This window comes from Dermochelys coriacea, chromosome 10 (assembly GCF_009764565.3).
Source record: "Dermochelys coriacea isolate rDerCor1 chromosome 10, rDerCor1.pri.v4, whole genome shotgun sequence".
NCBI classification, from domain to species: Eukaryota; Metazoa; Chordata; order Testudines; family Dermochelyidae; genus Dermochelys; species Dermochelys coriacea.
The window spans coordinates 82,408,977-82,435,425 of NC_050077.1; the positions used below are offsets into that span (position 1 = coordinate 82,408,977).

Below are 26,449 nucleotides of genomic sequence, written 5' to 3' on the forward strand. Positions count from 1 at the left end.
TTTCATGATTGTCAAAAATATCTTTTTTGTACTTTATGCATCTTTACTGAGTGCTAACTTCCATATAACTTCATGTATCTATTGCAAATTTGCGTCTGCAGTTTGTGCTATTGTTCTAAATCCTATGAAGTCCAATTCTCATTCAAGATACCAAGGTGCGGGTCCCAGTGGGAAACTGAATTAGGGGTTGTGCAATACACATGAGGATGCAATAAGTCCCACGGTCTCTTTGGCTTCATCTTGTAGCTACAATAACGATGAAGATGTATTTGGGCAGGCATTGGTTAGTGGCATTTGTCTCCTTTATAATAAATATTCTTGTTATAACCCATGGATTTTTGTGCTTTTTCTTACTCTCTGTGCAATTAAAAGAATTATGGTCTTTATCTCTTGAGCAATTGGACAAATGGTGCTGTCTGAAGACCACATTCTGCTGGCAAGTCTCACATTTTAATGTTTTCCCAATTGCTATAAAAACAGTTCATCTCCACACACTATAACCTGAGTAGAACTTGCTGCGCTGTCAAGATTATAGTTTGGCTCTGACCACTGAAGCAGTCATGGGAGCGTCCAGAAGCAACACTCCTCATCCCAAGGGAAGTGAGGGGAGGGGGTGGGAGAGTCAGGGATGTTTTGAAGCTTTGTAGCTTGGTCATTGTTGCCAGGGCCTGGTTCCAAGCATGTCTGCAGTGCTGTTGGTGCCACCCATGGTTATTACTATGTACCCCTGTGGACTAGTTTACATAATTAGCTGCATACTGGACATTTTTAAGTCTGAAAATTTTTGCAAAACTCTACTTCAGGGTCACTTGGCACTGCTGTTACAAATAGTTGTTCAGCTGCTTGAGATTAGATTACTATGGAAGTTCATAGCCAAGCTAAATTTGTTCACATACTTCTATTTTTTGTATTGATTTAGGGCACTCTTCGTAGATTCGCAGATTATAAAACCATGAAGGGACCACTGTGATTATCTAGTCTGACCTCCTGTATAACACAGGCCCTACGACTTTCCTGAATTCCAGTTTGAACTGGGGTGTATCTCTTTGTTCTGGTTCAGTGTGGAGGATTGTTTTGTTATTTGGTGGCTGCTAAGCCCCTTTCACTCCATCGGACATAATGTCATGCACTGAAATGCTGCAGGCTGGATATAGGCAGTAAAACCAAATATGATGAAGTACTTCCCCTGCTGCTTACCAAGGTATCGTTGGCTCTTTGTCAAACAGCATCAGATTTTTAGGGCCTTCTCTAGCAGTTTCTGTTGGAGCAGAAATTGGTGATGTGGAGTCAGGTAATTTCTTTGTGTAATTTTGTTTGTTTCTTGGAGGACAGGTGGTGGTGGTGGTGGTGGTCTACTAGGGTTGCCAACTTTCTAATCACCCAAAACCGAACAATCTGCCCCACCCCTGCTCCACCCCTTCTCTGAGGCCCCGACCCTTCTCACTCCATCCCCCCTCCCTCCATTGCTCACTCTTCCCCACCTTCACTCACTTTCATCGGGTTGGGGTGTAGGAGGGGGTGAGGGCTCTGGCTGGGGTGGGGCCAGGAATGAGGGGTATAGGCTGCGGGAGGGGACTCCAGGCTGGTGCAAGAGGTTGGGGTGCACAGGCAGGGTGCAGGGTCCCAGAGGCGCTTACTGTGGCTCTGAGGAAGTGGCCGCCAGGTCCCTGCGGCCTCGAGGTGCATGGGTGGCCAGGCAGCTCTGCGCGGTGCATGCTGCCTTCGCACCCGCAGATGCCACCCCCTGCGGCTCCCATTGGTCACGGTACCCGGCCAGTGGGCGCGGTGGAGCTGGCACTGGGGTGGGGGTAGCGCGTGGAGCCTCCCTGGCCGCCCCAATGCCTAGGGGCCGCAGAGACCTGGTGGGCATTCCAGTCGAAAACCAGACACCTGGCAACCCTTTGGTCTACACACAGACCATTTTCCCCTGGCTGGAACAGCCGGTAAAGCTCAGCTGCCCTGTCCCCAGGCACAGCTGTCTTGTGCATTTGTCTATCTTCGGGGCCTCACATAAGTCTTGCTGCCTCACAAACTCTGTGCCATTTGCACTCCTAAGCCAAGGCTCCTTGAGCCCTAGAGGGTTTGGGGAGGAAACTTGGCCACTGGCCGTCTTGGTGTGCAACTCTGCATGTAATGCAACGAAAGCTCAGAAAGGGCTTATGGCTTGGAGACCATGCTTTAACTCACCCAATGATCTTAATAACCCTCTGGTTGCGGCTACTTGCCGACATATCTACCTTTCCCACCCTAGGGGCGTATGTGTCACTGACCCCTACTGGGCAAGAGACAGTGATTTGCTGCATCCATCTTGTCCCCTTAGCTGCCTCTACTCCAGTGTGCTGTCTGTGCGCATAGGAACAAGCCAAGGCATGGGTGTCCTACCCAGAAGCACCTCTGAGGCAGTGCAGGAATCTGGGGTGACCTGCCAATGAGAGGAGCTGAGATTCTCTGAACAAAGACGTTGCAGGTTCTCGCCATGCACTGAAGGTTGCTTACGAAAGCATGTAACTGATGAACAAACAAGAGAATGGGTGGAATGAGGCCCACCCTGCTGCTCTGTGCCATTACAACTTGACTTCAATTTTCTGCTTCATGTGGCGATTGCATGAGGGGAGGACAACTTAGAGAGATAATTAGAGGAAAAAGAGCAAACGTGCCCCAGCTCTGCAATGTATTATTCATAGCCAGACCTACTGCATTACCCTGTCGAAATGTGAATAATTAGGAAGATTTCTCACTTCCATCAGCTGCACTGCTGAATGCTGTTTCCAGGGAAGCCATCCCTATGGGGATGAAGGTCTGCAATGCAACAACGTCTACTTAGGGGCCAGTCCAGCTGGGTGCTGAGCAACCTCCCCTCCCATTGAAATCAGTGGGAACAGTGGGTGCTTGGAATCTTTCAGGAGTGGACCTTTTAATTTATAACAGTTGCAGGACTTAAACAAGACAATTTTGTAATGCACTTTTATTTTAGGGCCAGATCCTGTTCCAACTGAAGTTAATGGCAAAACTCTTCCATTGGTGATGTGCGCTGTGCCAGGCCCTTTATTTGGAAGGCATAAATCAAGTAAAAGAATTTGTTAAAAAAAATAAAACTGTTACTTTAAATATTAATTTTTTAAAAAGTAGAAAGCAGCCTTATGCGATGCTGTGCAGATGGAAGAGCCCAAACTCCTCCTCCTCAAGTGGTGGCTTCCTTCGGTTGCTCCCTCCACCAGCAGATGTGATGCAGCCATCACATCGGAAACCCAGGCGCTAGTGATTCCTCCAGCACTTTCTTCAGGGTAGATCTCCGCGGGAGGTAGGTGGGAAATGATTTTCCTGTCTTGTGAGAATTCGACATTGTGAAAAAAATTTCCCATCTCGAATTGGGACGAAATGTCAAAACTTTGAATTTTCACAAATTGAAAATCCAAAAAATTCTCAGGTCAATGGAAATGTTTTTTGCATCGATTATGAGCTTTTTTCCTTTCAGTTGTGTAAATTTACTAAAATTTCTAAACAAAAAGTTTTGATTGTAAAAAACAAAAAACAAGAAAAAACCTGACCCTCTGGTTCAACAACCTTGAAACTCTTTTTCCAAAAACGTTTCAAGTTGGGTGACTTATAGAACCTGAACTGTTTTGTGACATTTCAGTTTTGACAAATCTGGTTTGGTTTGGGGGGGGGGTTGTCAAAAAAAAAATTCCCAAACCGCTGTACCCTCCAACTTTCGAGCAGTAATAGCAGAGAGGGGATTTGCTAAGGACTGATGGGAAATGGGGACTCCATTGGCCCAGAGGATTTCTCCAGAATTAGAAACAGCCTGTGTGGTAGGCCCCAGTGGGATGCTGCGGATCGAATAGTCCTTCTGTTGGCTGGGGGTCAACAGTCCCTCCTTGCTCAGCGGTGGTGCAGAGACAAGACTGGGTGGAAGTGTAGTTTCTAGGTTTTTCATGACTCCTTCACCAGCTTTCTGTGTGTTGAGCATATCCGTGAGGAAGAAGATCAGGTCAGCCAGAGAGCAAAGGTCATACCTGAATAATTGCCCCTGCAAGGTGCTTTGGTGGCAGCCATCTTTTGCCCCAAGCTTCCCAGCCATGGCTCTAGCTGCTCCTTGTTTTTCTCTGTCACCTAAAGCCCCACGGGGTGCCCTGTCTAATTCTGTCACAGGAAGTGGTTCACCTGGGAGGTTTCTTCTCAAAGCTCTCTCTCCTCCTGTCACCCAAAGAAAGGTTCGCCACAATTCAGGGCCTGAGCAATTTCAGGGCTCGGCTCACCAGCACTTGCAGTTGTAGGTAGGATGCTCTCCTCTACGGAAATAGCACCATTTATGCTCTGCTGTAACATAATAGATTGACGATACCATCAGCAAATTCAAGAGCTTCTTACTCTTTCCTATGTCCCTACTGTTCCTTCTGTTTCTTACGGCAAAGGCTCCGTGGGGGCACAAAAAGGCAGGAAAATGGGCGAGACCACTTCTTGTATTGCCACTAACTAGGATGTATTTCTATTAATCTCTTCATTCATCTTAGCAGGAATAGAGATGGAGTTTTGTATCCTTCGGGGTCTTGCTTGTTAAGTGACTCTTGGATGAGTGAGAGCCCTTGACTCCCTTCCACTTAGGATGGCATCAAGTTCCTGTCACAGCTCTAGCAAGATTTAGAAGAAAAAACTTAAAAGGCTCTCCACTTCTTCCCTTTATCTGGAAACTACATTCATAGCAGGTGATGCCTTTCAGACTGCTCTGCGTGTCCTAGACAGAGCATAGCCAGCTCCTCTCCTCCCTCAGAGATGAGAATCTGGGCTTTGGGACTTGCATTCGGGGTAAAGAAAGAGGAAAAGCCATGTGGTAGCCCATACAGTTTATCCCCAGAAGAAGTCCCTCCAGCCCTGCAAGTCTTACATCAGACACCTGCCAAATGGTCATGACCAGAGTTGGAAATAAAGACCTGCAGCAAGGAGGGGCTGAAAAAGGAACTCACAAGTCCACAAGTCTACAAGTCCAGGAATTCTCAGTTCCCACAATGATTGCAACCATTTCCATATACCCATAAGAAAGGCATGAGGTTTCTAACTTATGGGCGAGGGATCCTGACATTTTTCCTGTTTGTACCATGGGGCTGTGATCAGGAGAAGGATGAGAAGCACTCGAGTGACTACAGTGACACTTCAAAATGTAAACTCCTTGCCCCAGGAACAGTGGCTTCTGCAGTTACCTTCATGCAGCACAAAAGTTATATTATCCATCCGCTCTAAGATTCTCTAAGATACTCTTAAATCAATGGGATGCAATAAGCTCCGTAATGTGGTGACAAGATCCCAAGGTTTCTAGTGTTGCCTATGGTGGGGGAAGACTCTGCTGGTGGGTAGGTGACCTGACACTCTTCTCTTTTACAGGCAGTTCTTATTGAATGACTAGTCGTTATTAAAGACAACATCCCTTGTTAAGAGAAGTCTTGTTAAGGAACAGTCAGCATGGATTCACCAAGGGAAGGTCATGCCTGACTAATCTAATCGCCTTTTATGATGAGATTACTGGTTCTGTGGATGAAGGGAAAGCAGTGGATGTATTGTTTCTTGACTTTAGCAAAGCTTTTGACACGGTCTCCCACAGCATTCTTGTCAGCAAGTTAAGGAAATATGGGCTGGATGAATGCACTATAAGGTGGGTAGAAAGCTGGCTAGATTGTCGGGCTCAACGGGTAGTGATCAATGGCTCCATGTCTAGTTGGCAGCCGGTGTCAAGTGGAGTGCCCCAGGGGTCGGTCCTGGGGCCCGTTTTGTTCAATATCTTCATAAATGATCTGGAGGATGGTGTGGATTGCACTCTCAGCAAATTTGCGGATGATACTAAACTGGGAGGAGTGGTAGATACGCTGGAGGGGAGGGATAGGATACAGAAGGACCTAGACAAATTGGAGGATTGGGCCAAAAGAAATCTAATGAGGTTCAATAAGGATAAGTGCAGGGTCCTGCACTTAGGATGGAAGAATCCAATGCACCGCTACAGACTAGGGACCGAATGGCTCGGCAGCAGTTCTGCGGAAAAGGACCTAGGGGTGACAGTGGACGAGAAGCTGGATATGAGTCAGCAGTGTGCCCTTGTTGCCAAGAAGGCCAATGGCATTTTGGGATGTATAAGTAGGGGCATAGCGAGCAGATCGAGGGACGTGATCGTTCCCCTCTATTCGACACTGGTGAGGCCTCATCTGGAGTACTGTGTCCAGTTTTGGGCCCCACACTACAGGAAGGATGTGGATAAATTGGAAAGAGTACAACGAAGGGCAACGAAAATGATTAGGGGTCTAGAGCACATGACTTATGAGGAGAGGCTGAGGGAGCTGGGATTGTTTAGTCTGCAGAAGAGAAGAATGAGGGGGGATTTGATAGCTGCTTTCAACTACCTGAAAGGGGGTTTCAAAGAGGATGGCTCTAGACTGTTCTCAATGGTAGCAGATGACAGAACGAGGAGTAATGGTCTCAAGTTGCAATGGGGGAGGTTTAGATTGGATATTAGGAAAAACTTTTTCACTAAGAGGGTGGTGAAACACTGGAATGCGTTACCTAGGGAGGTGGTAGAATCTCCTTCCTTAGAGGTTTTTAAGGTCAGGCTTGACAAAGCCCTGGCTGGGATGATTTAACTGGGACTTGGTCCTGCTTTGAGCAGGGGGTTGGACTAGATGACCTTCTGGGGTCCCTTCCAACCCTGATATTCTATGATTCTATGATTCTATGATAAGTCGTTAGCAGGATGGAGAAAATATTGACAATCCTTTGTTCATTCTTATGAGCTAATCTAAGATGGTCTCTGCACATTTCAATGTACATATAGCATAAAACGTTCATTGGGAATTCATTTTTCTTAAAGGAAAAATACATGGAAATGAGAGATTATAAATGTTCCTTGTTCCTCTAAATCCTTCACCCTGGAAACTTATAAGGGAATCTGAAGTGAATTCCAGCCTCTAGTATCTCTTAGGAAGATACTGCAGAGTATCTGTATGGGGCTGCATGCTACTTAGGGTATGTCTACACCGCAATTAGACACTCACGGTTGGTCTGTGCCAGCTGACTTGGGCTCATGAGGCTCAGGCTAAGGAGCTGTTTAGTTGTGGTATAGACGTTTGGGCTCAGGCCACACCCTGTGAGGTGGGAGGGTCCCAGAACACTGCAACTCAACAGCCCCTTAGCCTGAGCCCTGCGAGCCCGAGTCAGCTGGCGTGGGCCAGCCACAGATTTGTAATTGCAGTGGAGATGTGTCCTTAGTGTTATCTAATTGTGACATTGCAGTCTTGGTGGCTTGTCACTACAGCATCTTCTAGTTAAGATCCTGTGTATGTGCAATGATAGGGCCATACAAAGTCAGCCTTGACTTAGTGCTTGACTAAAGGCAATCTCTGCATACAGCTAAAAGGGCCTCTTACTGCCAGCTTCTCCCACAGGGGGATGGCGTGGCTGACTGGGCTAGTGGGGTGGCAGTGGTGTATGCAGAAGGGCAGCAGGAAGTCTCCAGGCACAGGGTGTCCTGTGTGATTCACGGAGGTGCCTTTACCTGAGACCTCCAAGGTCTCCGGGAAGGTCTCTGTCTTAGATGTCAGCTGGCTCTTCCTTCGAGCTCCATTTCTCAGTACTTTAGTCCTTCCTTTCACTACTTTTCTACCCCAGATTCTCCATCCCCTCACCCCCCGATCATTTCAGGAGCTGCACTGGCTTTCAGATAATTCATACGACTATATAATCCAGAACTGAGGGGCGGGGATGTTGCTGCCTAATCTAAATCTGCCATGTTGAATGGCATGCAGGGCCTTGGTCATAGGCAATTAGGCTCTTAAGGCTCGATCTACAAAGAGGACTTACAAGACAGATAGCTGTAGAGACTATGCCAGGCTGGGGAAGACGCTTAAGGAAATTGAGGCTCAGGTGACCTTTAGTGGGATTCTGCCTGTTCTTAGAGAAGGGCAACAAAGGTGTGACAAGATTATGACTATCAACAGATGGCTCAGGCAGTGGTGCTATAAGGAGGGCTTTGGGATGTATGGCCACTGGGAGTCATTCATGGACAGAGGACAGTTCTCTCGGGATGGACTTCATCTGAGTAGAGAAGGAAATAGACTTCTAGGATGGAGGCTGGCACAACTGATTAAGAGAGCTTTAAACTAGGAATTTGGGGGAGATGGTTGGGAGATGTCCAGGTAATCTCCACGCCAGATTTTAGCATTGAGAGGGAAGAAAATGAAGTAAGAAAGGATACAGCCATGGGTAGGAGAATGTATATAAGGAGGAAGGGCAGTGTGGATACCAGTCTAATAGGTTATACTGGCTATAGAATGACCATGCCTAATAGGGTACAGAATGTGAGCGAGGCCAAACAGCAAAAATTAAGATGTTTATACACCAATGCGAGGAGCCTAGGTAACAAAATGGAGGAACTAGAGCTACTGGTGCAGGAAGTGAAACCAGATATTATAGGGATAACAGAAACATGGTGGAATAGTAGTCATGACTGGACTACAATTATTGAAGGGTATGTGCTGTTTAGGAAAGACAGAAATAAAGGCAAAGGTGGTGGAGTAGCATTGTATATCAATGATGAGGTAGAATGTAAAGAAATAAGAAGCGATGCAATGGATAAGATGGAGTCTGTGTGGGCAAAAATTACATTGGGGAAGAAAACTACAAGAGCCTCCCCTGGGCTAGTGCTTGGGGTGTGCTATAGACCACCGGGATCTAATTTGGATATGGATAGAGCCCTCTTTAATGTTTTTAATGAAGTAAATACTAATGGAAACTGCGTGATCATGGGAGACTTTAACTTCCCAGATATAGTCTGGAGGATGAGTGCTAGTAGTAATAATAGGGCTCAGATTTTCCTAGATGCAATAGCTGATGGATTCCTTCATCAAGTAGTTGCTGAACCGACTAGAGGGGATGCCATTTTAGATTTGGTGAGTAGTGAGGACCTCATAGAAGAAATGGTTGTAGGGGACAAACTTGGTTCAAGTGATCATGAGCTAATTCAGTTCAAACTGAACGGAAGGATTAACAAAAATAAATCTGCAACTATGGTTTTTGATTTCAAAAGGGCTGACTTTTAAAAATTAAGGAAATTAGTTAGGGAAGTGGATTGGACTGAAGAATTTATGGATCTAAAGACAGAGGAGGCCTGGAATTACTTTAAATCAAAGCTACAGAAGCTATTGGAAACCTGCATCCCAAGAAAGGGGGAAAAATTCATAGGCAGGAGTTGTAGACCAAGCTGGATGAGCAAGCATCTCAGAGAGGTGATTAAGAAGAAGCAGAAAGCATACAGGGAATGGAAGATGGGAGGGATCAGCAAGGAAAGCTACCTTATTGAGGTCAGAACATGTCGGGATAAAGTGAGACATGCTAAAAGTCAAGTATAGTTGGACCTTGCAACAGCAATTAAAACCAATAGTGAAAGGTTCTATAGCCATATAAATAAGAAAACAAAGAAAGAAGAAGTGGGACTGCAAAACACTGAGGATGGAGTGGAGGTCAAGGATAATCTGGGCATGGCCCAATATCTAAACAAATACTTTGCCTCAGTCTTTAATAAGGCTAAAGAGGATCTTAGGGATAATGGTAGCATGACAAATGGGAATGAGGATATGGAGGCAGATATTACCATATCTGAGGTAGAAGCGAAACTTAAACAGCTTAATGGGACTAAATCAGGGGGGCAGATAATCTTCATCCAAGAATATTAAAGGAATCAGCACATGAAATTGCAAGCCCATTAGCAAGAATTTTTAATGAATCTGTAAACTCAGGGGTTGTACCGTATGATTGGAGAATTGCTAACATAGTTCCTATTTTTAAGAAAGGGAAAAAAAGTGATCCGGGTAACTACAGGCCTGTTAGTTTGACATCTCTGTAGTATGCAAGGTCTTGGAAAAATTTTTGAAGGAGAAAGTAGTTAAGGACATTGAGGTCAATGGTAAATGGACAAAATACAACATGGTTTTACAAAAGGTAGATCATGCCAAACCAACCTCATCTCCTTCTTTGAGAAAGTAACAGATTTTTTAGACGAAGGAAATGCAGTGGATCTAATTTACCTAGATTTTAGTAAGGCATTTGATACCGTGCCACATGGGGAATTATTAGTTAAATTGGAAAAGATGGGGATCAATATGAAAATTGAAAGGTGGATAAGGAATTGGTTAACAGGGAGACTACAGCGAGTCCTACTGAAAAGTGAACTGTCAGGCTGGAAGGAGGTTACCAGTGGAGTTCCTCAGGGATCAGTTTTGGGACTAATCTTATTTAACCTTTTTATTTCTGACCTCAGCACAAAAAGTGGGAGTGTGCTAATAAAGTTTGCAGATGATACAAAGCTGGGAGGTATTGCCAATTTAGAGAAAAACCGAGATATCATACAGGAAGATTTGGATGACCTTGTAAACTGGAGTAATAGTAATATGATGAAATGTAATAGTGAGAAGTGTAAAGTTATGCATTTAGGAATTAATAACAAGAATTTTAGTTATAAGCTGGGGACGTATCAATTAGAAGTAACAGAGGAGGAGAAGGATCTTGGAGTATTGGTTGATCATAGGATGACTATGAGCCGTCAATGTGATATGGCTGTGAAAAAAGCTAATGCGGTCTTGGGATGCATCAGGCGAGGTATTTCCAGTAGAGATAAGGAGGTTTTAGTACCGTTATATAAGGCACTGGTGAGACCTCACCTGGAATACTTTGCACAGTTCTGGTCTCCCATGTTTAAGAAGGATGAATTCAAACTGGAACAGGTACAGAGAAGGGCTACTAGGATGATCTGAGGAATGGAAAACCTGTCTTAAGAAAGGAGACTCAAGGAGCTTGGCTTGTTTAGCCTAACTAAAAGAAGGTTGAGGGGAGATATGATTGCTCTCTATAAATATATCAGAGGGATAAATACCGGAGAGGGAGAGGAATTATTTAAACTCAGTACCAATGTGGACACAAGAACAAATGGATATAAACTGGTCATTGGGAAGTTTAGACTTGAAATTAGATGAAGGTTTCTAACCATCAGAGGAGTGAAGTTTTGGAATAGCCTTCCAAGGGAAGCAGTGGGGGCAAAAGACATATCTGGCTTTAAGATTAGACTCGATAAGTTTATGGAGGAGATGGTATGATGGGATAACATGGTTTTGGCAATTAATTGATCTTTAACTATTCATGGTAAATAGGCCCAATGGCCTGTGATGGGATGTTAGATGGGGTGGGATCTTAGTTACTACAGAAAATTCTTTCCTGGGTATCTGGCTGGTGAATCTTGATCATATGCTCAGGGTTCAGCTGATCGCCATATTTGGGGTTGGGAAGGAATTTTCCTCCAGGGCAGATTGGAAGAGGCCCTGGAGGTTTTTCGCCTTCCTCTGTAGCATGGGCACGGGTCAGTTGCTGGAGGATTCTGTGCTCCTTGAAGTCTTTAAACCACGATTTGAGGACTTCAATAGCTCAGACATAGGTGAGAGGTTTTTCGCAGGAGTGGGTGGGTGAGATTCTGTGGCCTGCGTTGTGCAGGAGGTCGGAATAGATGATCATAATGGTCCCTTCTGACCTTAATATATCTGAATCTATGAAAGTCAGGTGCTGCAACGCCAAGTCTAGGTGCCCTGTTCCCCAGCGGAATCCTCAGCCCCATCTTAGACACCCAGATTCCCTATACAGTGCCGGGGAGAGTCCCACAAAACCAGCCCGCTAAGCAGGGAGCCACCTAAGCTAGCCAATAGGAAATGCTGAGGAAATGGGCGTGGCCTCAACCCCACCTCTTAGAGGGAGTTATCTGCTTACCCCTGGTCTGGAGGGCAGTGCCTCCCTCTGCTCGGCATTCATAGGTACATAGCCACGCACCCTCGCCTGGCGTTAAGCACCAAAGCCAGGTCAGCCCTATCTTGCCAAAGTCTTAGGAATGGTGCCAGCATGCCCAATAGCAGGGTGGTTAGTGGACTCACCTAGCATGTGGGAGAGCTAGGTTCAAATCCTCACTCTGCCTGCTTCCAAAGCAGAGACTGGACTCCCCTCTCCCCTGTGAATGCGCTGACCACTGCGCTACAGGATGTTCTGGGCTGGAGCTCGCTCAGTTCCACTTGCTGTGAAATATTTAATAGTCGTTGGGCCACAGAGAGCGAGTCCGACTCTGTAGCTGGGTGGTTTGGGCATTTACCTGGGAGGGGGACACCTGGGTTCAAGGCCCTGCTCTGCAGCAGGCAGCGTGGGCATTTGGACACAGGACTCCCACATCCTGTGTGAGTGCTCCAACCACTGGGCTGTGGAGTGTAAGGCGAGCACCATGAACTTCCCCCCAGTTGTGTTTTGTGGGGGTGCCCAATCCAGTAGTTAGCCTCTGAGTGCCTACTGGCGCAGGCCCCATAGAGCACAATAGGTGGGGGACACCGAGCTTGAGGATCCCACCAGGGCTAGGCATCGAGCTGTTGGATGGTCTCCGTCCCAAGCCGGCTTTGTACGTGCCCACAACAAGAGTAGGCGGCAGCTGAGTGGGGGTTTTGAGCATCTAAAATTTGGACTTATGTGCCCTGAATCCCTTTGTGGATCAAGCCCCTAGAGCTCTAACTCTCGAAGTGCTGTGAATAATTCAAGGTCATGCTTGGACTCCTGCACCTGCTGGATTTTAAAATCCACTTAGCTTGAGCTATTTTGTAATCAACCTGTTCTAAAGGGACAGGCTGATCAAATGGTCTAATAGGACTCTTCTAACTGAGAACACCTAAGGTAGGTACATAACTGAGCTTTATTACTCTTGTCTTTTCTGCTTGTGCATCCACACAGGGCTCCTAAGGTCTTGCCCAAGCCCTGGGCCTCAAAGTCCTTGTCGCTGAGCTTTGTAGAGAGGCCGCTCCCTGGATATTGAGTTTCCCATCTTGCACTATGATCTCAAAACACTCTTGCTTTCACTGGAGATAGTTTGATGGAAAATAGCCTTTTTGCTCCCCAGATAAAAAAAATTAATGGGAACGTGTTTTTCCCCTAAATGTTTTTATAGCAAATACTTACTATTTTCCAACAAGCTTGACCTGAGCCATTTGCAAATGCTCTTCAAATGTGTATAACGCAAAGCATGGTAACCGCAGAGTTGCAAACAAAGATCTAGCAGATGCTCCATTGTCATACTGTATTGAACGTCCAACTTAAAAAAAAAATCAAACTGCAAATACTGGTTACATACGGCACTTAGAGGTAATTTTAGAAGGAAGATAGAGTAGCTGATCATCTTAATTTCAATATGCTCCGAAAAAGATTCCCAAACTTACCAATATCTTGCAAGCATGTGCCTGTCTTGCACTTGGGCATAGCTTAACTCCCACTCCTTCCATACATCCCCATCATTTGCATTTTGAAAGCCTATTTGTATATCACCCCTGATGCCTGAAAATGGAATGGAACAAATCTGGCACTGTTACGTTTTAGAATTCACTTCTGTGAATCACTTCTGTGTGCGTATTTCTTCCGTCCAGGTGAAAACATTTGCAAAAAGATAGTGGGAAGAGTTGGTTACACTATGGCTCACTAAACCAGAGAGAGCATTTACACTCAGATTTTTTGGTAAAATGTTAATGCCAGGAAGACAAATGACAATTTTCAGGTTGAGACCAGAACACCTCAATGTGCATGAATTACAGAAACGTAATTAGTGCTGCAATGCACATCTTACTTTCCTGAAAAGTTCCAGATGGGAAAGCTTAATCTTCCCGAGTAATCTATTGAAGGATCAGGACTGGAGACGCAAAGTATTTAAAACTGACTTTCCAGCCAGCCTTTAGCATCTAGTATTAATCATGGAGCAAAACAATGACAAAAGCATACTGCTGCTTATGCAAGATGGTCATGGAGGAAAGAATGGCTTTTAATATTAACATGGGTAAGGCTGCACTCAACTCTTTGTGTCAGAAATCAGCTACAGTACAACACTCCTGTAAAGGATTTAGGACAGTTGACTTACAATTAAATGTGTTTCAGAGTAGCAGCCGTGTTAGTCTGTATTTGCAAAAAGAAAAGGAGTACTTGTGGCACCTTAGAGACTAACAAATTTATTAGAGCATAAGCTTTCGTGAGCTACAGCTCACTTCATCGGATGCATTTGGTGGAAAAAACAGAGGAGAGATTTATATACACACACACAGAGAACATGAAACAATGGGTTTATCATACACACTGTAAGGAGAGTGATCACTTAAGATAAGCCATCACCAACAGCAGGGGGGGGAAGGAGGAAAACCTTTCATGGTGACAAGCAGGTAGGCTAATTCCAGCAGTTAACAAGAATATCAGAGGAACAGTGGGGGGTGGGGTGGGAGGGAGAAATACCATGGGGAAATAGTTTTACTTTGTGTAATGACTCATCCATTCCCAGTCTCTATTCAAGCCTAAGTTAATTGTATCCAGTTTGCAAATTAATTCCAATTCAGCAGTCTCTCGTTGGAGTCTGTTTTTGAAGCTTTTTTGTTGAAGTATAGCCACTCTTAGGTCTGTGATCGAGTGACCAGAGAGATTGAAGTGTTCTCCAACTGGTTTTTGAATGTTATAATTCTTGACGTCTGATTTGTGTCCATTCATTCTTTTACGTAGAGACTGTCCAGTTTGGCCAATGTACATGGCAGAGGGGCATTGCTGGCACATGATGGCATATATCACATTGGTAGATGCACAGGTGAACGAGCCTCTGATGGTGTGGCTGATGTGATTAGGCCCTATGATGGTATCCCCTGAATAGATATGTGGACAGAGTTGGCAACGGGCTTTGTTGCAAGGATAGGTTCCTGGGTTAGTGGTTCTGTTGTGTGGTGTGTGGTTGCTGGTGAGTATTTGCTTCAGATTGGGGGGCTGTCTGTAAGCAAGGACTGGTCTGTCTCCCAAGATCTGAGAGAGCGATGGCTCGTCTTTCAGGATAGGTTGTAGATCCTTGATGATGCGTTGGAGGGGTTTTAGTTGGGGGCTGAAGGTGATGGCTAGTGGCGTTCTGTTGTTTTCTTTGTTGGGCCTGTCCTGTAGTAGGTGACTTCTGGGTACTCTTCTGGCTCTGTCAATCTGTTTCTTCACTTCAGCAGGTGGGTACTGTAGTTGTAGGAATGCATGATAGAGATCTTGTAGGTGTTTGTCTCTGTCTGAGGGGTTGGAGCAAATGCGGTTATATCGTAGCGCTTGGCTGTAGACAATGGATCGAGTGGTATGATCTGGATGAAAGCTAGAGGCATGTAGGTAGGAATAGCGGTCAGTAGGTTTCCGATATAGGGTGGTGTTTATGTGACCATCGCTTATTAGCACCGTAGTGTCCAGGAAGTGGATCTCTTGTGTGGACTGGTCCAGGCTGAGGTTGATGGTGGGATGGAAATTGTTGAAATCATGGTGGAATTCCTCAAGAGCTTCTTTTCCATGGGTCCAGATGATGAAGATGTCATCAATGTAGCGCAAGTAGAGTAGGGGCATTAGGGAACGAGAGCTGAGGAAGCGTTGTTCTAAGTCAGCCATAAAAATGTTGGCATACTGTGGGGCCATGCGGGTACCCATCGCAGTGCCGCTGATTTGAAGGTATACATTGTCACCAAATGTGAAATAGTTATGGGTCAGGACAAAGTCACAAAGTTCTGCCACCAGGTTAGCCGTGACAGTATCGGGGATACTGTTTCTGACGGCTTGTAGTCCATCTTTGTAATGACTACAAGCCGTCAGAAACAGTATCCCCGATACTGTCACGGCTAACCTGGTGGCAGAACTTTGTGACTTTGTCCTGACCCATAACTATTTCACATTTGGTGACAATGTATACCTTCAAATCAGCGGCACTGCGATGGGTACCCGCATGGCCCCACAGTATGCCAACATTTTTATGGCTGACTTAGAACAACGCTTCCTCAGCTCTCGTTCCCTAATGCCCCTACTCTACTTGCGCTACATTGATGACATCTTCATCATCTGGACCCATGGAAAAGAAGCTCTTGAGGAATTCCACCATGATTTCAACAATTTCCATCCCACCATCAACCTCAGCCTGGACCAGTCCACACAAGAGATCCACTTCCTGGACACTACGGTGCTAATAAGCGATGGTCACATAAACACCACCCTATATCGGAAACCTACTGACCGCTATTCCTACCTACATGCCTCTAGCTTTCATCCAGATCATACCACTCGATCCATTGTCTACAGCCAAGCGCTACGATATAACCGCATTTGCTCCAACCCCTCAGACAGAGACAAACACCTACAAGATCTCTATCATGCATTCCTACAACTACAGTACCCACCTGCTGAAGTGAAGAAACAGATTGACAGAGCCAGAAGAGTACCCAGAAGTCACCTACTACAGGACAGGCCCAACAAAGAAAACAACAGAACGCCACTAGCCATCACCTTCAGCCCCCAACTAAAACCCCTCCAACGCATCATCAAGGATCTACAACCTATCCTGAAAGACGAGCCATCGCTCTCTCAGATCTTGGGAGACAGACCAGTCCTTGCTTACAGACAGCCCCCCAATCTGAAGCAAATACTCACCAGCAACCACACACCACACAACAGAACCACTAACCCAGGAACCTATCCTTGCAACAAAGCCCGTTGCCAACTCTGTCCACATATCTATTCAGGGGATACCATCATAGGGCCTAATCACATCAGCCACACCATCAGAGGCTCGTTCACCTGTGCATCTACCAATGTGATATATGCCATCATGTGCCAGCAATGCCCCTCTGCCATGTACATTGGCCAAACTGGACAGTCTCTACGTAAAAGAATGAATGGACACAAATCAGACGTCAAGAATTATAACATTCAAAAACCAGTTGGAGAACACTTCAATCTCTCTGGTCACTCGATCACAGACCTAAGAGTGGCTATACTTCAACAAAAAAGCTTCAAAAACAGACTCCAACGAGAGACTGCTGAATTGGAATTAATTTGCAAACTGGATACAATTAACTTAGGCTTGAATAGAGACTGGGAATGGATGAGTCATTACACAAAGTAAAACTATTTCCCCATGGTATTTCTCCCTCCCACCCCACCCCCCACTGTTCCTCTGATATTCTTGTTAACTGCTGGAATTAGCCTACCTGCTTGTCACCATGAAAGGTTTTCCTCCTTCCCCCCCCTGCTGTTGGTGATGGCTTATCTTAAGTGATCACTCTCCTTACAGTGTGTATGATAAACCCATTGTTTCATGTTCTCTGTGTGTGTGTATATAAATCTCTCCTCTGTTTTTTCCACCAAATGCATCCGATGAAGTGAGCTGTAGCTCACGAAAGCTTATGCTCTAATGAATTAAATGTGTGTGTCTGAAAGAATAGCAGCTCAGATCAAAACGATTTGGGTCTGATTCTACGCTTATGCAAATTGGAGGTAACTCCATTGGCCTTACATGGGTGCAACATGGGTGTAAGAGGAGACTCACGCTTTGAATTCCAAAACAGCTGCAGAAGGTATGCTTGTACTTCGCGGTAAGTGGTGTCCATGTGCAGAAATAAAATGCGAGACCTTGGAGTTCACTAATGAAAGATTTTGTGATGAGCATGTTGTGCACAGAACTGGCTGGCTTTTGGGCTCCCATAACCTGATTTAAAATTAAAGTCAACAGCAATCACTCACATGCTACCTCTTCAAAATATCTTTGTTGCCCAGAACATGTAGCATGTAGAACACGTAGCTCGTGATAGCAAACCAAACCAACCAGAAACAAGCAGAACAAGTTCATAGAATTTAGTATAACATTTGTAAAAAGAGTAACTCCCCCTGGTTGGAGACTGTCAGACCCTCAGCCCTGATCCTGCCCCTCTAGCTTACACACGCACAGTCAGGGTTACTCGCATGAGGAAGAGGGCAGGGGTGGCCCCGGGAGATGTTTTACTGCCATCTTTCACACGCTAATGATAACGATAGCTTGATGTGAAAGCAAATGCATGTAATTTTTCCCAGAAATCTTGTAAATATCTGACTTAAGATATATCAAATAAATCTGGTTTGAAAGGAGTCCACAGGCAGCTGCCACATATACTGCTGAAGAACTGCATTTCAAAATAGTATTGCTGTTATGGGCATATTGGCTAGATTCTCTTGCTTCTATTACACTTTTAGGTGCTATTATTTTGTTGTTCCTGTAGCACCCAGCAGCCCCAGGACCCTATTGTGCTATACAAACACAGTACTATCACTAACTGCTTTGTAAAGAGGGAAGAAAACCTGAGCCCCAGGGAGATGAAGTGACTTGCCCAAGGTCATCCAGCAGGCGCAGAGCCAAAAATAGATCCCACAACTCGGGGTTTCCAGTCCTGCATCCGAGCCACTAGACTACACTGATATTATGGAACACCGTGGGTGAAATCCTGGCCTTCTTAAAGTCAGTGGGAGTTTTACTTTTGATTTCAGTGGGGCCAGGATTTCACCCCATAATTGCCTTCATGTCTGCCCAGGTATCCCTGCCTGAGAACTCGGAGAACACACTGGCATGGGAACTTGGGCTAAAGCACAGAACTGTTGCTCTCCTCTCCTTTGGGAAACATATGGGTATCCTGCACCAGTTCAATGTGCTTGGTTTTAACAACTGGAAAGGGGAGGACAAAACTTGAGAGGGAGGAGAGATCTTGAAATCATGTCATCAGCGGTTTTTGACATTGTTCGTGCGGATAGGAGGTAAAACGCTATGCAAATGTATGCAAATATAACTTCTTGTGTATTTTTTGCTATTTTTCCCTAGCATTAAAAACCCCTCTAATTTTATAAACCTCCTGATCCTAGCGATTTTTTGGAGACTGCAAACATCTTTAAGTGGGGTTTTTTTCCCTTGTCTTGGTCTGTCCTAACTCATCTGGGAGTCTCCCTCCCCAAGCATTCTGACTGTCTTCCTGTTCTGAAACTCAAGCTGAATCACGGGCTATGTAGCTGGGTGGGCTGGTAGCCTTTAAATCTAGTGGGTCTATTTGTGCTGGCTGTTTGGGGTGCACTTCCTTCCTTCCTTCCAGAAAGCTTCACCCCCACAATTCTCCCAGGTGATGTTGGCTTGATGTGTGAGACTTAGTCTCGAGTCTCCCACATGAAGGGATTAGCTGTTTAAGGCACCATTGTTTCTCCTCTGCCCCAAAAACAAACATGCATCCAGAAAAAAGTTCAGTCCAGAGAACCCTCCGTGTCAGGGAGTTGATAGCAGCAGTGATCATTGTACCACCCAGTGCAGTTCTTCTCAACAAAACAGTGTGAAGCAATTTCCAGATAGTTCACTGCCTGGCTCTGTGAAGCACAGAAGCGTTTGAGCTACTTGACATTGTTTACAAGAAATACTGAGGATAAAGGAGAGGAACACTTGAATTCTCCAGTGAAATACTCGGGCTTATGGCTTCCTCTCATTATGGTTGGACTAGAGGCTTGGCTACCTTTTCGTGGGGGGGAAAAATAACAGGGACGTAAAACCAGAAATCTAACGATGCTGAAATCCTGAAAACAAGAACGTTAATCTCACTTTTCTGTTTATTGTTTTGAGTCTCAATTGTATAGAACACCTCTAAACAGCTTATATACAAAATACACACTAGACTATAACAGGGTCCAAAAAAGAACTGGATAAGTTCATAGAGGATAGGTCCGCCAATGGCTATTAGCCAGGATGAGTAGGGATGGTGTCCCTAGCCTCTGTTTTTCAGAATCTGGGAATGGGCGACAGGGGATGGATCACTTGATGATTACCTGTTCTGTTCATTCCCTCTGGGGCACCTGGCACTTGCCACTGGTGGAAGACAGGATAGTGGGCTAGATGGACCTTTGGTCTGTCCAAGTACGGCCATTCTTACGTTCTTATGTTGCGCAGAAAAAAAGCAGAGACTTCTTATTTTCTGTGGAAAAACCAGGATGAAGGAAAGTAAAATCTCTCACTAACTGTATACTATCAATTGCCAAAAGGTGAATAAAGCACCTATAATATTGGTTCTGTGTTTGGATAAGTCTCCTGCAGAATCTGGCTTGATTTTCTTTGGCTAAGAACGGAGAAGTATGGGCTGGTATTATTCACTTCTAGTAATTATAGTGTTTGCCTGGCAGCAAATGCTATAGATATATAGTTAATGCTACGGAACAGTCCATTTGTGTGAGTTATGCCAAGGTAGGAAGTAGGTGGAAGGGCCCATCTTAAAAACAGCCTCGCTTTGTCAAACGAAAGACTCCAATTGCACGTGTCTCTCTGTTTAAGTGCTCGCTTAAATTCATCTACCAGTAGATGCTAGTTAGTCTTGGAGAATATAAGCTGCTTTGAATCCCTAAATATGAAATTGTCAGTGTGTGATAGAGATTTAAGTGCTTAAGCCACTTTACAACGGTGTAAGTGCTCATGCTTTTCTAAACATTTAAAATGACTTATCTCATTATAGTGTAAGACTTTATTGTGGTATCAGCACTTGTGCTACCATAAAGACTTTTTCTTTAATAAACTTAGGAAAATAACTACACACACAAATCCTACTAATGTAACAATATTTGCACAGGTCGGACCATATTTTATTTTTATTCTTTTTGTACATATCACAAACTCTAAACAACAGTGGGAACAAGCAAAAATGAGTACACAGTTACACTGATTTGCATCTGAGCACGTTTAGCATGATTGTATACACTCTTTTCTGGAAACGGTATATGCAAATAGGTCTCTGGAATCTTCTCTGGTGCATACAGTTAAAGCATCTGTGTGGATGACCGAGGTAAATGTTCCAACAATGCTAATTGTGTTGCATGTATGTAAAGTAGTATTGCTATACATTCCAGTTAACTATGTAGCTTGAACAGTGACTTTTTAAAAATCTACTTTTGGAATTAATACATGGGACTAGACAGAAATTCATTTTTTTCCAGTTGGTTGACTTTATACACTTAACAGCACATTGAATATAGTCAGTTTAATGGCTTCCCCTGCATCGTCAGTTTTAGATCTTTCACACAAATGGGAAAGAAGAGAAAAAAAGGACTAGTATTAAAATTAACAAGAAGACCTAAGGACAGGTGGGGGGTGTGCCTGGAAACTGCCTTTAACTCTTTTTTTATTTTAGACAGAGTACATTTGAAGACCCTGGAATCTTTAATTCTATGTCATAGATCCCTATCTTTCAGTTCTTCAGTATACCAAATGCCCACTGACTTCCAGGTGTGTTCACTTTTGTACAAGGAATATGTATTTTGAAAGTAGAAAGATGGCTGTTCATCGTTTCACTGAGTACTTTGAGGAGAGATACTATATAAATGTGAAACTATTGTATCTGTGTTCAGGCTTTGATTAACTGCAACTCTCAGCTTTTTTTTTTAGTGATGTCGTTAGCTTGGGAATAGTTCTCTGTACATTTGCGAAGAGTAGGCGAATGAGACAGCTCATTAACACAAAGTATGGATCGCCTGCTGGTTAGCTACCCAGCTTTCTTTTAATCCTCAGATGACAATCCAAATGTTCCAAGCTTTGCTTCCTTTGTTTTAAAATAAATCTTTGAAACAATTTCCCAACAACCCTTGCAAGTTCTTTTCCTAGATCTCTGTAGAAGGAAAGAGAGAAATTTCCTGACTACAACTCTGCCCTTCTTGTAGAGATGCATCTGAACTGTAAAGTTCACCAGAGGATCTGAACCTGTCCAGAGTATTTGGTGATTTGTAACCAGGATCTGGCTTAAACCATATTATCTCCTAATGACAAGGAGGGAGGACTTAAACTACTCAATGTTTTTTTCCTGTGACCATGCAGGTTAAATGTAGAAGTCACTTGTGGCATTTGTTTCTCTTTCTTTATGAAGACTGGACTGTTGTAAAAAATCTTCATACATTTGCTCCACAGATGTCATGGCGTCCACAGTATCGCAGTTCAAAGTTTCGAAATGTCTATGGGAAAGTGGCGAACCGAGAGCATTGCTTTGATGGGATTCCAATTACCAAGAATGTTCATGACAACCACTTCTGTGCTGTTAATGCCAAGTTCCTCGCCATAGTAACGGAGAGTGCTGGCGGAGGGTCCTTTCTTGTCATTCCACTGGAACAAGTAAGTAATTTTTCCTTAACAAACCTGATTGAAGTTCAGTGGTAATCTTAAAACACAGCTGTTAAAACACGCGTTCTATCCCAGGAATCTCTTTAATACCATTGTAACAGGCTGAAATCTCTGGTATTTCATCTTTTTAATTGTGGCTTTCTTGTTTAGGGAAGTGAGACTTTAAAGCCAGTTTAATGAATTGTATCTTTAGTCTAGATCTTTTAGGAATAAATAAAACATTTGTATGCAAACAGGTCTTTGCTCTAATGTCCCTTTGTATCTTTTAGTCCATATCTGCATTAAGATTGCAATACAGAGGTCTTCATCGAGCATTACTTAGTCCTTACTAATAACAGGCAAATAATCCACTTAAGTAGAGAGGAGGTTGCCTCAGCAACAGCCCAATGGATTCGGCCCTAAAGCCTAGCACTCTTCCAACAGAGCTGGTGCTAATGCTGCTACGCAGGAGCCACACCAGGAAAAGTGTCTTTCCGAAATCACAAATGTCAGTTGTCTCTCAGCTGTGTTGTGCCTGGTAACGTGGAGTGGTGGATGTAACGTTAGCCACTGGAGTTGGTGGCTACTGACCCCGTCATGTCACAAGTACCCGGTTGACCTTTGTCATTTTGACCGGATGTTTCTAATTGCACAACCGAACACCCTTGCCCCGCCCCCTACCATGAGGCCCTGCCTCTGCCCCACCTCTTCTCCGAGACCCCAGAAATGAGGGGTTCAGTATGCAGGAGAGGGAGCTGAGGTGTGGGGATAGGGGAGGGCTCTGGCTGGGGGTGTGAGCTCTGGAGTGGAGCCGGGAATGAGGGGTTTGGGGTGCAAGAGGGTGCTCTGGCTGGGAGTTTGTGTTGTGAGGGGGTTCAGAGCTGGCGCAGGGGGTTGGGGCATGGGAGGGGGTGCGGGCTCTGGGAGGGGGCTCAAGGCTGGGGGTTGGGGCACGGGAGGGAGCTTGGGTGCAGGAGGGGGCTGAGGGCTGGGGCAGGGGTTGGGGTACAGGAGGAGTTTGGGGTGTGGGCTCCGGGCGGTGCTTACCTCAGGGAGCTCCCCGGAATTTGCAACGTCCCTCGGCTTCTAGGCAGAGGCGCAGCCAGGCTGCTCTGTGCACTGCCTCCACGCCCCCACAGCTCCCATTGGCCACAGTTCCCAGCCATGGCCATCCCTCCATCTAGGACCCAAGGGACATGTCACTGCTTCTGGGGAGCTTCACGGAGCCAAGTAGGGAGCCTGCCAGCCCCAAGCCAACCAAACTTTTAACAGCCCGTCAGCAGTAGTGACCGGAGCTGCCAAGGTCCCTTTTCAACCGGGCGTTCTGGTCGAAAACTGGACACCTGGCAACCTTAGTTTGGGGTGAATACGTATCCAAGCTGCTCCTTTTTCTCATCCACATTCCGTTAATGTGCCTTGCAGCTACAGGGCCCAGTTCACAAGGCTCCATGGGCCGTGTCAGGCACACTAAGAAGTGCTGCCATGGGGCAGTACCTTGTTAGGTAGCCTCCATCATTCTTCTAAACTCAATAGGTTTCTTTGGATGTGCTCTTCAAGTTTAAAGAGGGCAATAAAACTGATATAAAATTTAAGAGCTACATTATATCTTTACTCCTTTCCCTCTTCTCTAGGAAATTCAGACAATAAAGTCTTTTCTGTGGGATTCTGTAAATGACATTTCTGAAAATTTAATTGACCCTTTTAAACTGGTGCCATGAATCAGTCACAGCTGGGCAATTGGATGGGTATCAATTTCATCTGTCTCTTCCATGGACAAAACTGCAGCTCCCTTTCTCAGTCTGAAGGAGCCCAACTCCACATGGACTCAGCTCCTATTCAGACAGTGTTGAATCCTTCATATAGATTTAATGGGAAGGAAAAATTGACTCAGAGTCTCTGTAGTGAAAATGTTGGATACCGTTTTGAGTATTCCTTTCGACCCTCCCTAGGTCTGTCACAAGGTCTTGATGACTTAACTACTTGGCGTCATTATTCCTGCTGCCAAATCTTCACAGCATAGTCTGGTGGAGAGATTACTGTGCCTTTATAACACTCTGTTTGTCATCCTCCCGATAGCTTCTACTTGTCTTCTCCAATCTGTTCGATGTTCTGCTTGTCACTTTCACATCACACTCGTTAAGCTTTTATTTTATGCTCTGACAGCTCCCACTTAAACTGAAGATTTATTTTAAGTTTTTATCACCTACCCTTAGAAACTTATGAGCAATCAACTTGCAGGAGTATTTATAGTGCCCAGTATTTGAATGTTCATGATCTGATGTACAATCTGGCCTCTTTTGGTACTGAACTACCCATTACATGGTGTAAGCTTCATCCTTTGTTTGGTGGCCCTCCTCTTCTAAGGACTGGCAAGCTCTGGCTTGGCTGAAAAGCAAATCCAATTCATGCTTTTGTTTTCCCCTTAATTTTATTGCTATGCGGTCCATAACTGGCTGTTATCTATGTAAAGCACTTTTTTATATGTGAAGAATGGCACCTACATTTAATAAATAATAAAGCTACTGGAGTATTCATCTTTTTCTGCAGATAACCTTGCACTTTATCTTCCCCCCTGAGACTTACTTCGGCTGTTCACTCGAGTTTGAAAATAAACTAGATCATGCAATTTTAAACTCCTGGTCATTCAGCATATTCTTCAGAAATGGACGGATGGGAATATACTACGTTGGGTAAAAAGTAATATCTGTCACCAGTGGTCATTCATGGTTGAACACCCATTGCTGTGGCTGACTCACTGCTCTCCACTTTTGCTGTGCCTCTTGGAAGAATGTATTGTATGGTTGCAATGTCACAGATAAACTCACTAAATATTACCTTGGGTTGGAATGCAGTTTCTTAAGGGCTTGTCTACACTGGCAATTTACATTGCTGCAACTTTCTGGCTCAGGGGTGGGAGCTACGCCCCTCGCTTTGGCGTTGCCAGTGTAGACTAGCCCTCTTACACTTTTGTATGTGCAACATTGACAGGTAGTAGTTTGCTAGTGACATGAACAGCCCAACTTTCAATAACCGTGAAGAGACTTAATAAATCTTATACTTTAATCTTGTTTGCTTTGCTTCCATCAGAATAGTAGCTCAACCTTGGCCTACTATACACTGGGCTAAATCAAGTGCCCAGGGTGAAGGAGACTTGGTAACATTCTTACCAGTGTATCTCAGCCCCACAGGGGCAAGGTACTCTGGCTGGAGGAATGGTAGGTGCCCAGCAAGGTGTTACCTTGTGTGCTTTTAGCTCCAGCATGTGCTGATCAGGGATGTGCTACTCATTTCTAAGGAGTGAGGATGGGCGTGTTGCTGCCCAGTGTGACTTGCCTACCCTGCAGTGCTCCGAGGCATCCTATCCTGCATCATTAGCATGGCTCTTGTGACAAACATGCCGCCAGTCCCCTGTTCTGCTTTCCTCTCCACAACACCTAGTGCAACTTCTATTGGAGAAGCAGGATTTTGCCTTTAATATCAGTTAACAGACTTGTGACAGATTGAACTGAAATGCAAGCGAAGGGAGGTATGTGAGTGGGGGAAGATATCTATACATAATGTATGCTTTTAAAATAACCATTTTAAAATGCCTGTAGTTCCCACAAAGTCAAAGGATTAATTATATGGAAACCCTACAGGATTCTTGCTGCATGATCAATAAGCTTCAGGCTGGACAGTTTCCAAAATCTACTTGTCCTTGTAACTGAGTGCAGCTCAAGATCATGAACATTGATTGAACAACTCCTTAGCTTTATGCCATGTTCAGTCTTGGAGTAACTTAACTGAGATCATTTTACCCCAATTTTCAGTTTGTCCCAAGTACGTGGGGACGATTTGATTAAATAAACTGGGTAAAGGTTTCTGGCTTTTGGCATAACGAACATAACACTCAGCTGTGTAGATTGTACAAGGATAGAAAGCTTCCTGACCAGCCAGCCACTGGGATGTAATGTTCCCTGAATATTGCTCTTGGCTGTAAGAAAAGATCACATCTGAACTCTTGCATCACTGCTTTCCTAAGTCTATCGCTCTGTTTTAAAAAAAATATTTTCTCCAGTAAACTTTCCAGGTCTTTTGTGACTATGTCTTTAATGTCTTGCGTAGAATCAATTGCAGATGGAGGGACTTGTAATCAGCATTTTAATTGCAGTGCATAGCTTGAATCTTATTAATATTCTAAAACTAAGTAGCTTTAACTAAACAGTGTTAAGCCAGAGACGAGGACTAATGTATTTTTCCTGTTCCATTCAGTGTTTCGGCTACTGAATCTTTTTAGCCTGTAATTATGAATATGCCAACCCTACTCCAATAATGTTGAGCAGTTGTAAATCTGTAGCTGTTAACCCTTTGTTGCCAACACTTTTTATTTCTGGTAAATCCAGGGGTGATAGTAAGTTAGAGGACTTACCGGTATGCCGGAGTCATGAACTGGGTGTGTGCCCTCAACCGGAA

At 44.6% G+C, this 26,449-nt stretch overlaps 1 protein-coding gene across 2 annotated transcripts in view; it reads left to right on the forward strand.

Moving 5' to 3' along the window:
* The window catches only part of CORO2B (coronin 2B), a 142,513-nt gene that overhangs the window by 60,865 nt on the left and 55,199 nt on the right, over positions 1 to 26,449 (forward strand). For both annotated transcript variants that reach the window (XM_038420378.2, XM_043493725.1), the window contains exon 2: positions 21,809 to 22,009. In XM_038420378.2, coding sequence (XP_038276306.1) covers positions 21,809 to 22,009 — 201 coding nt within the window. The remainder of the gene's footprint in view (positions 1 to 21,808; positions 22,010 to 26,449) is intronic.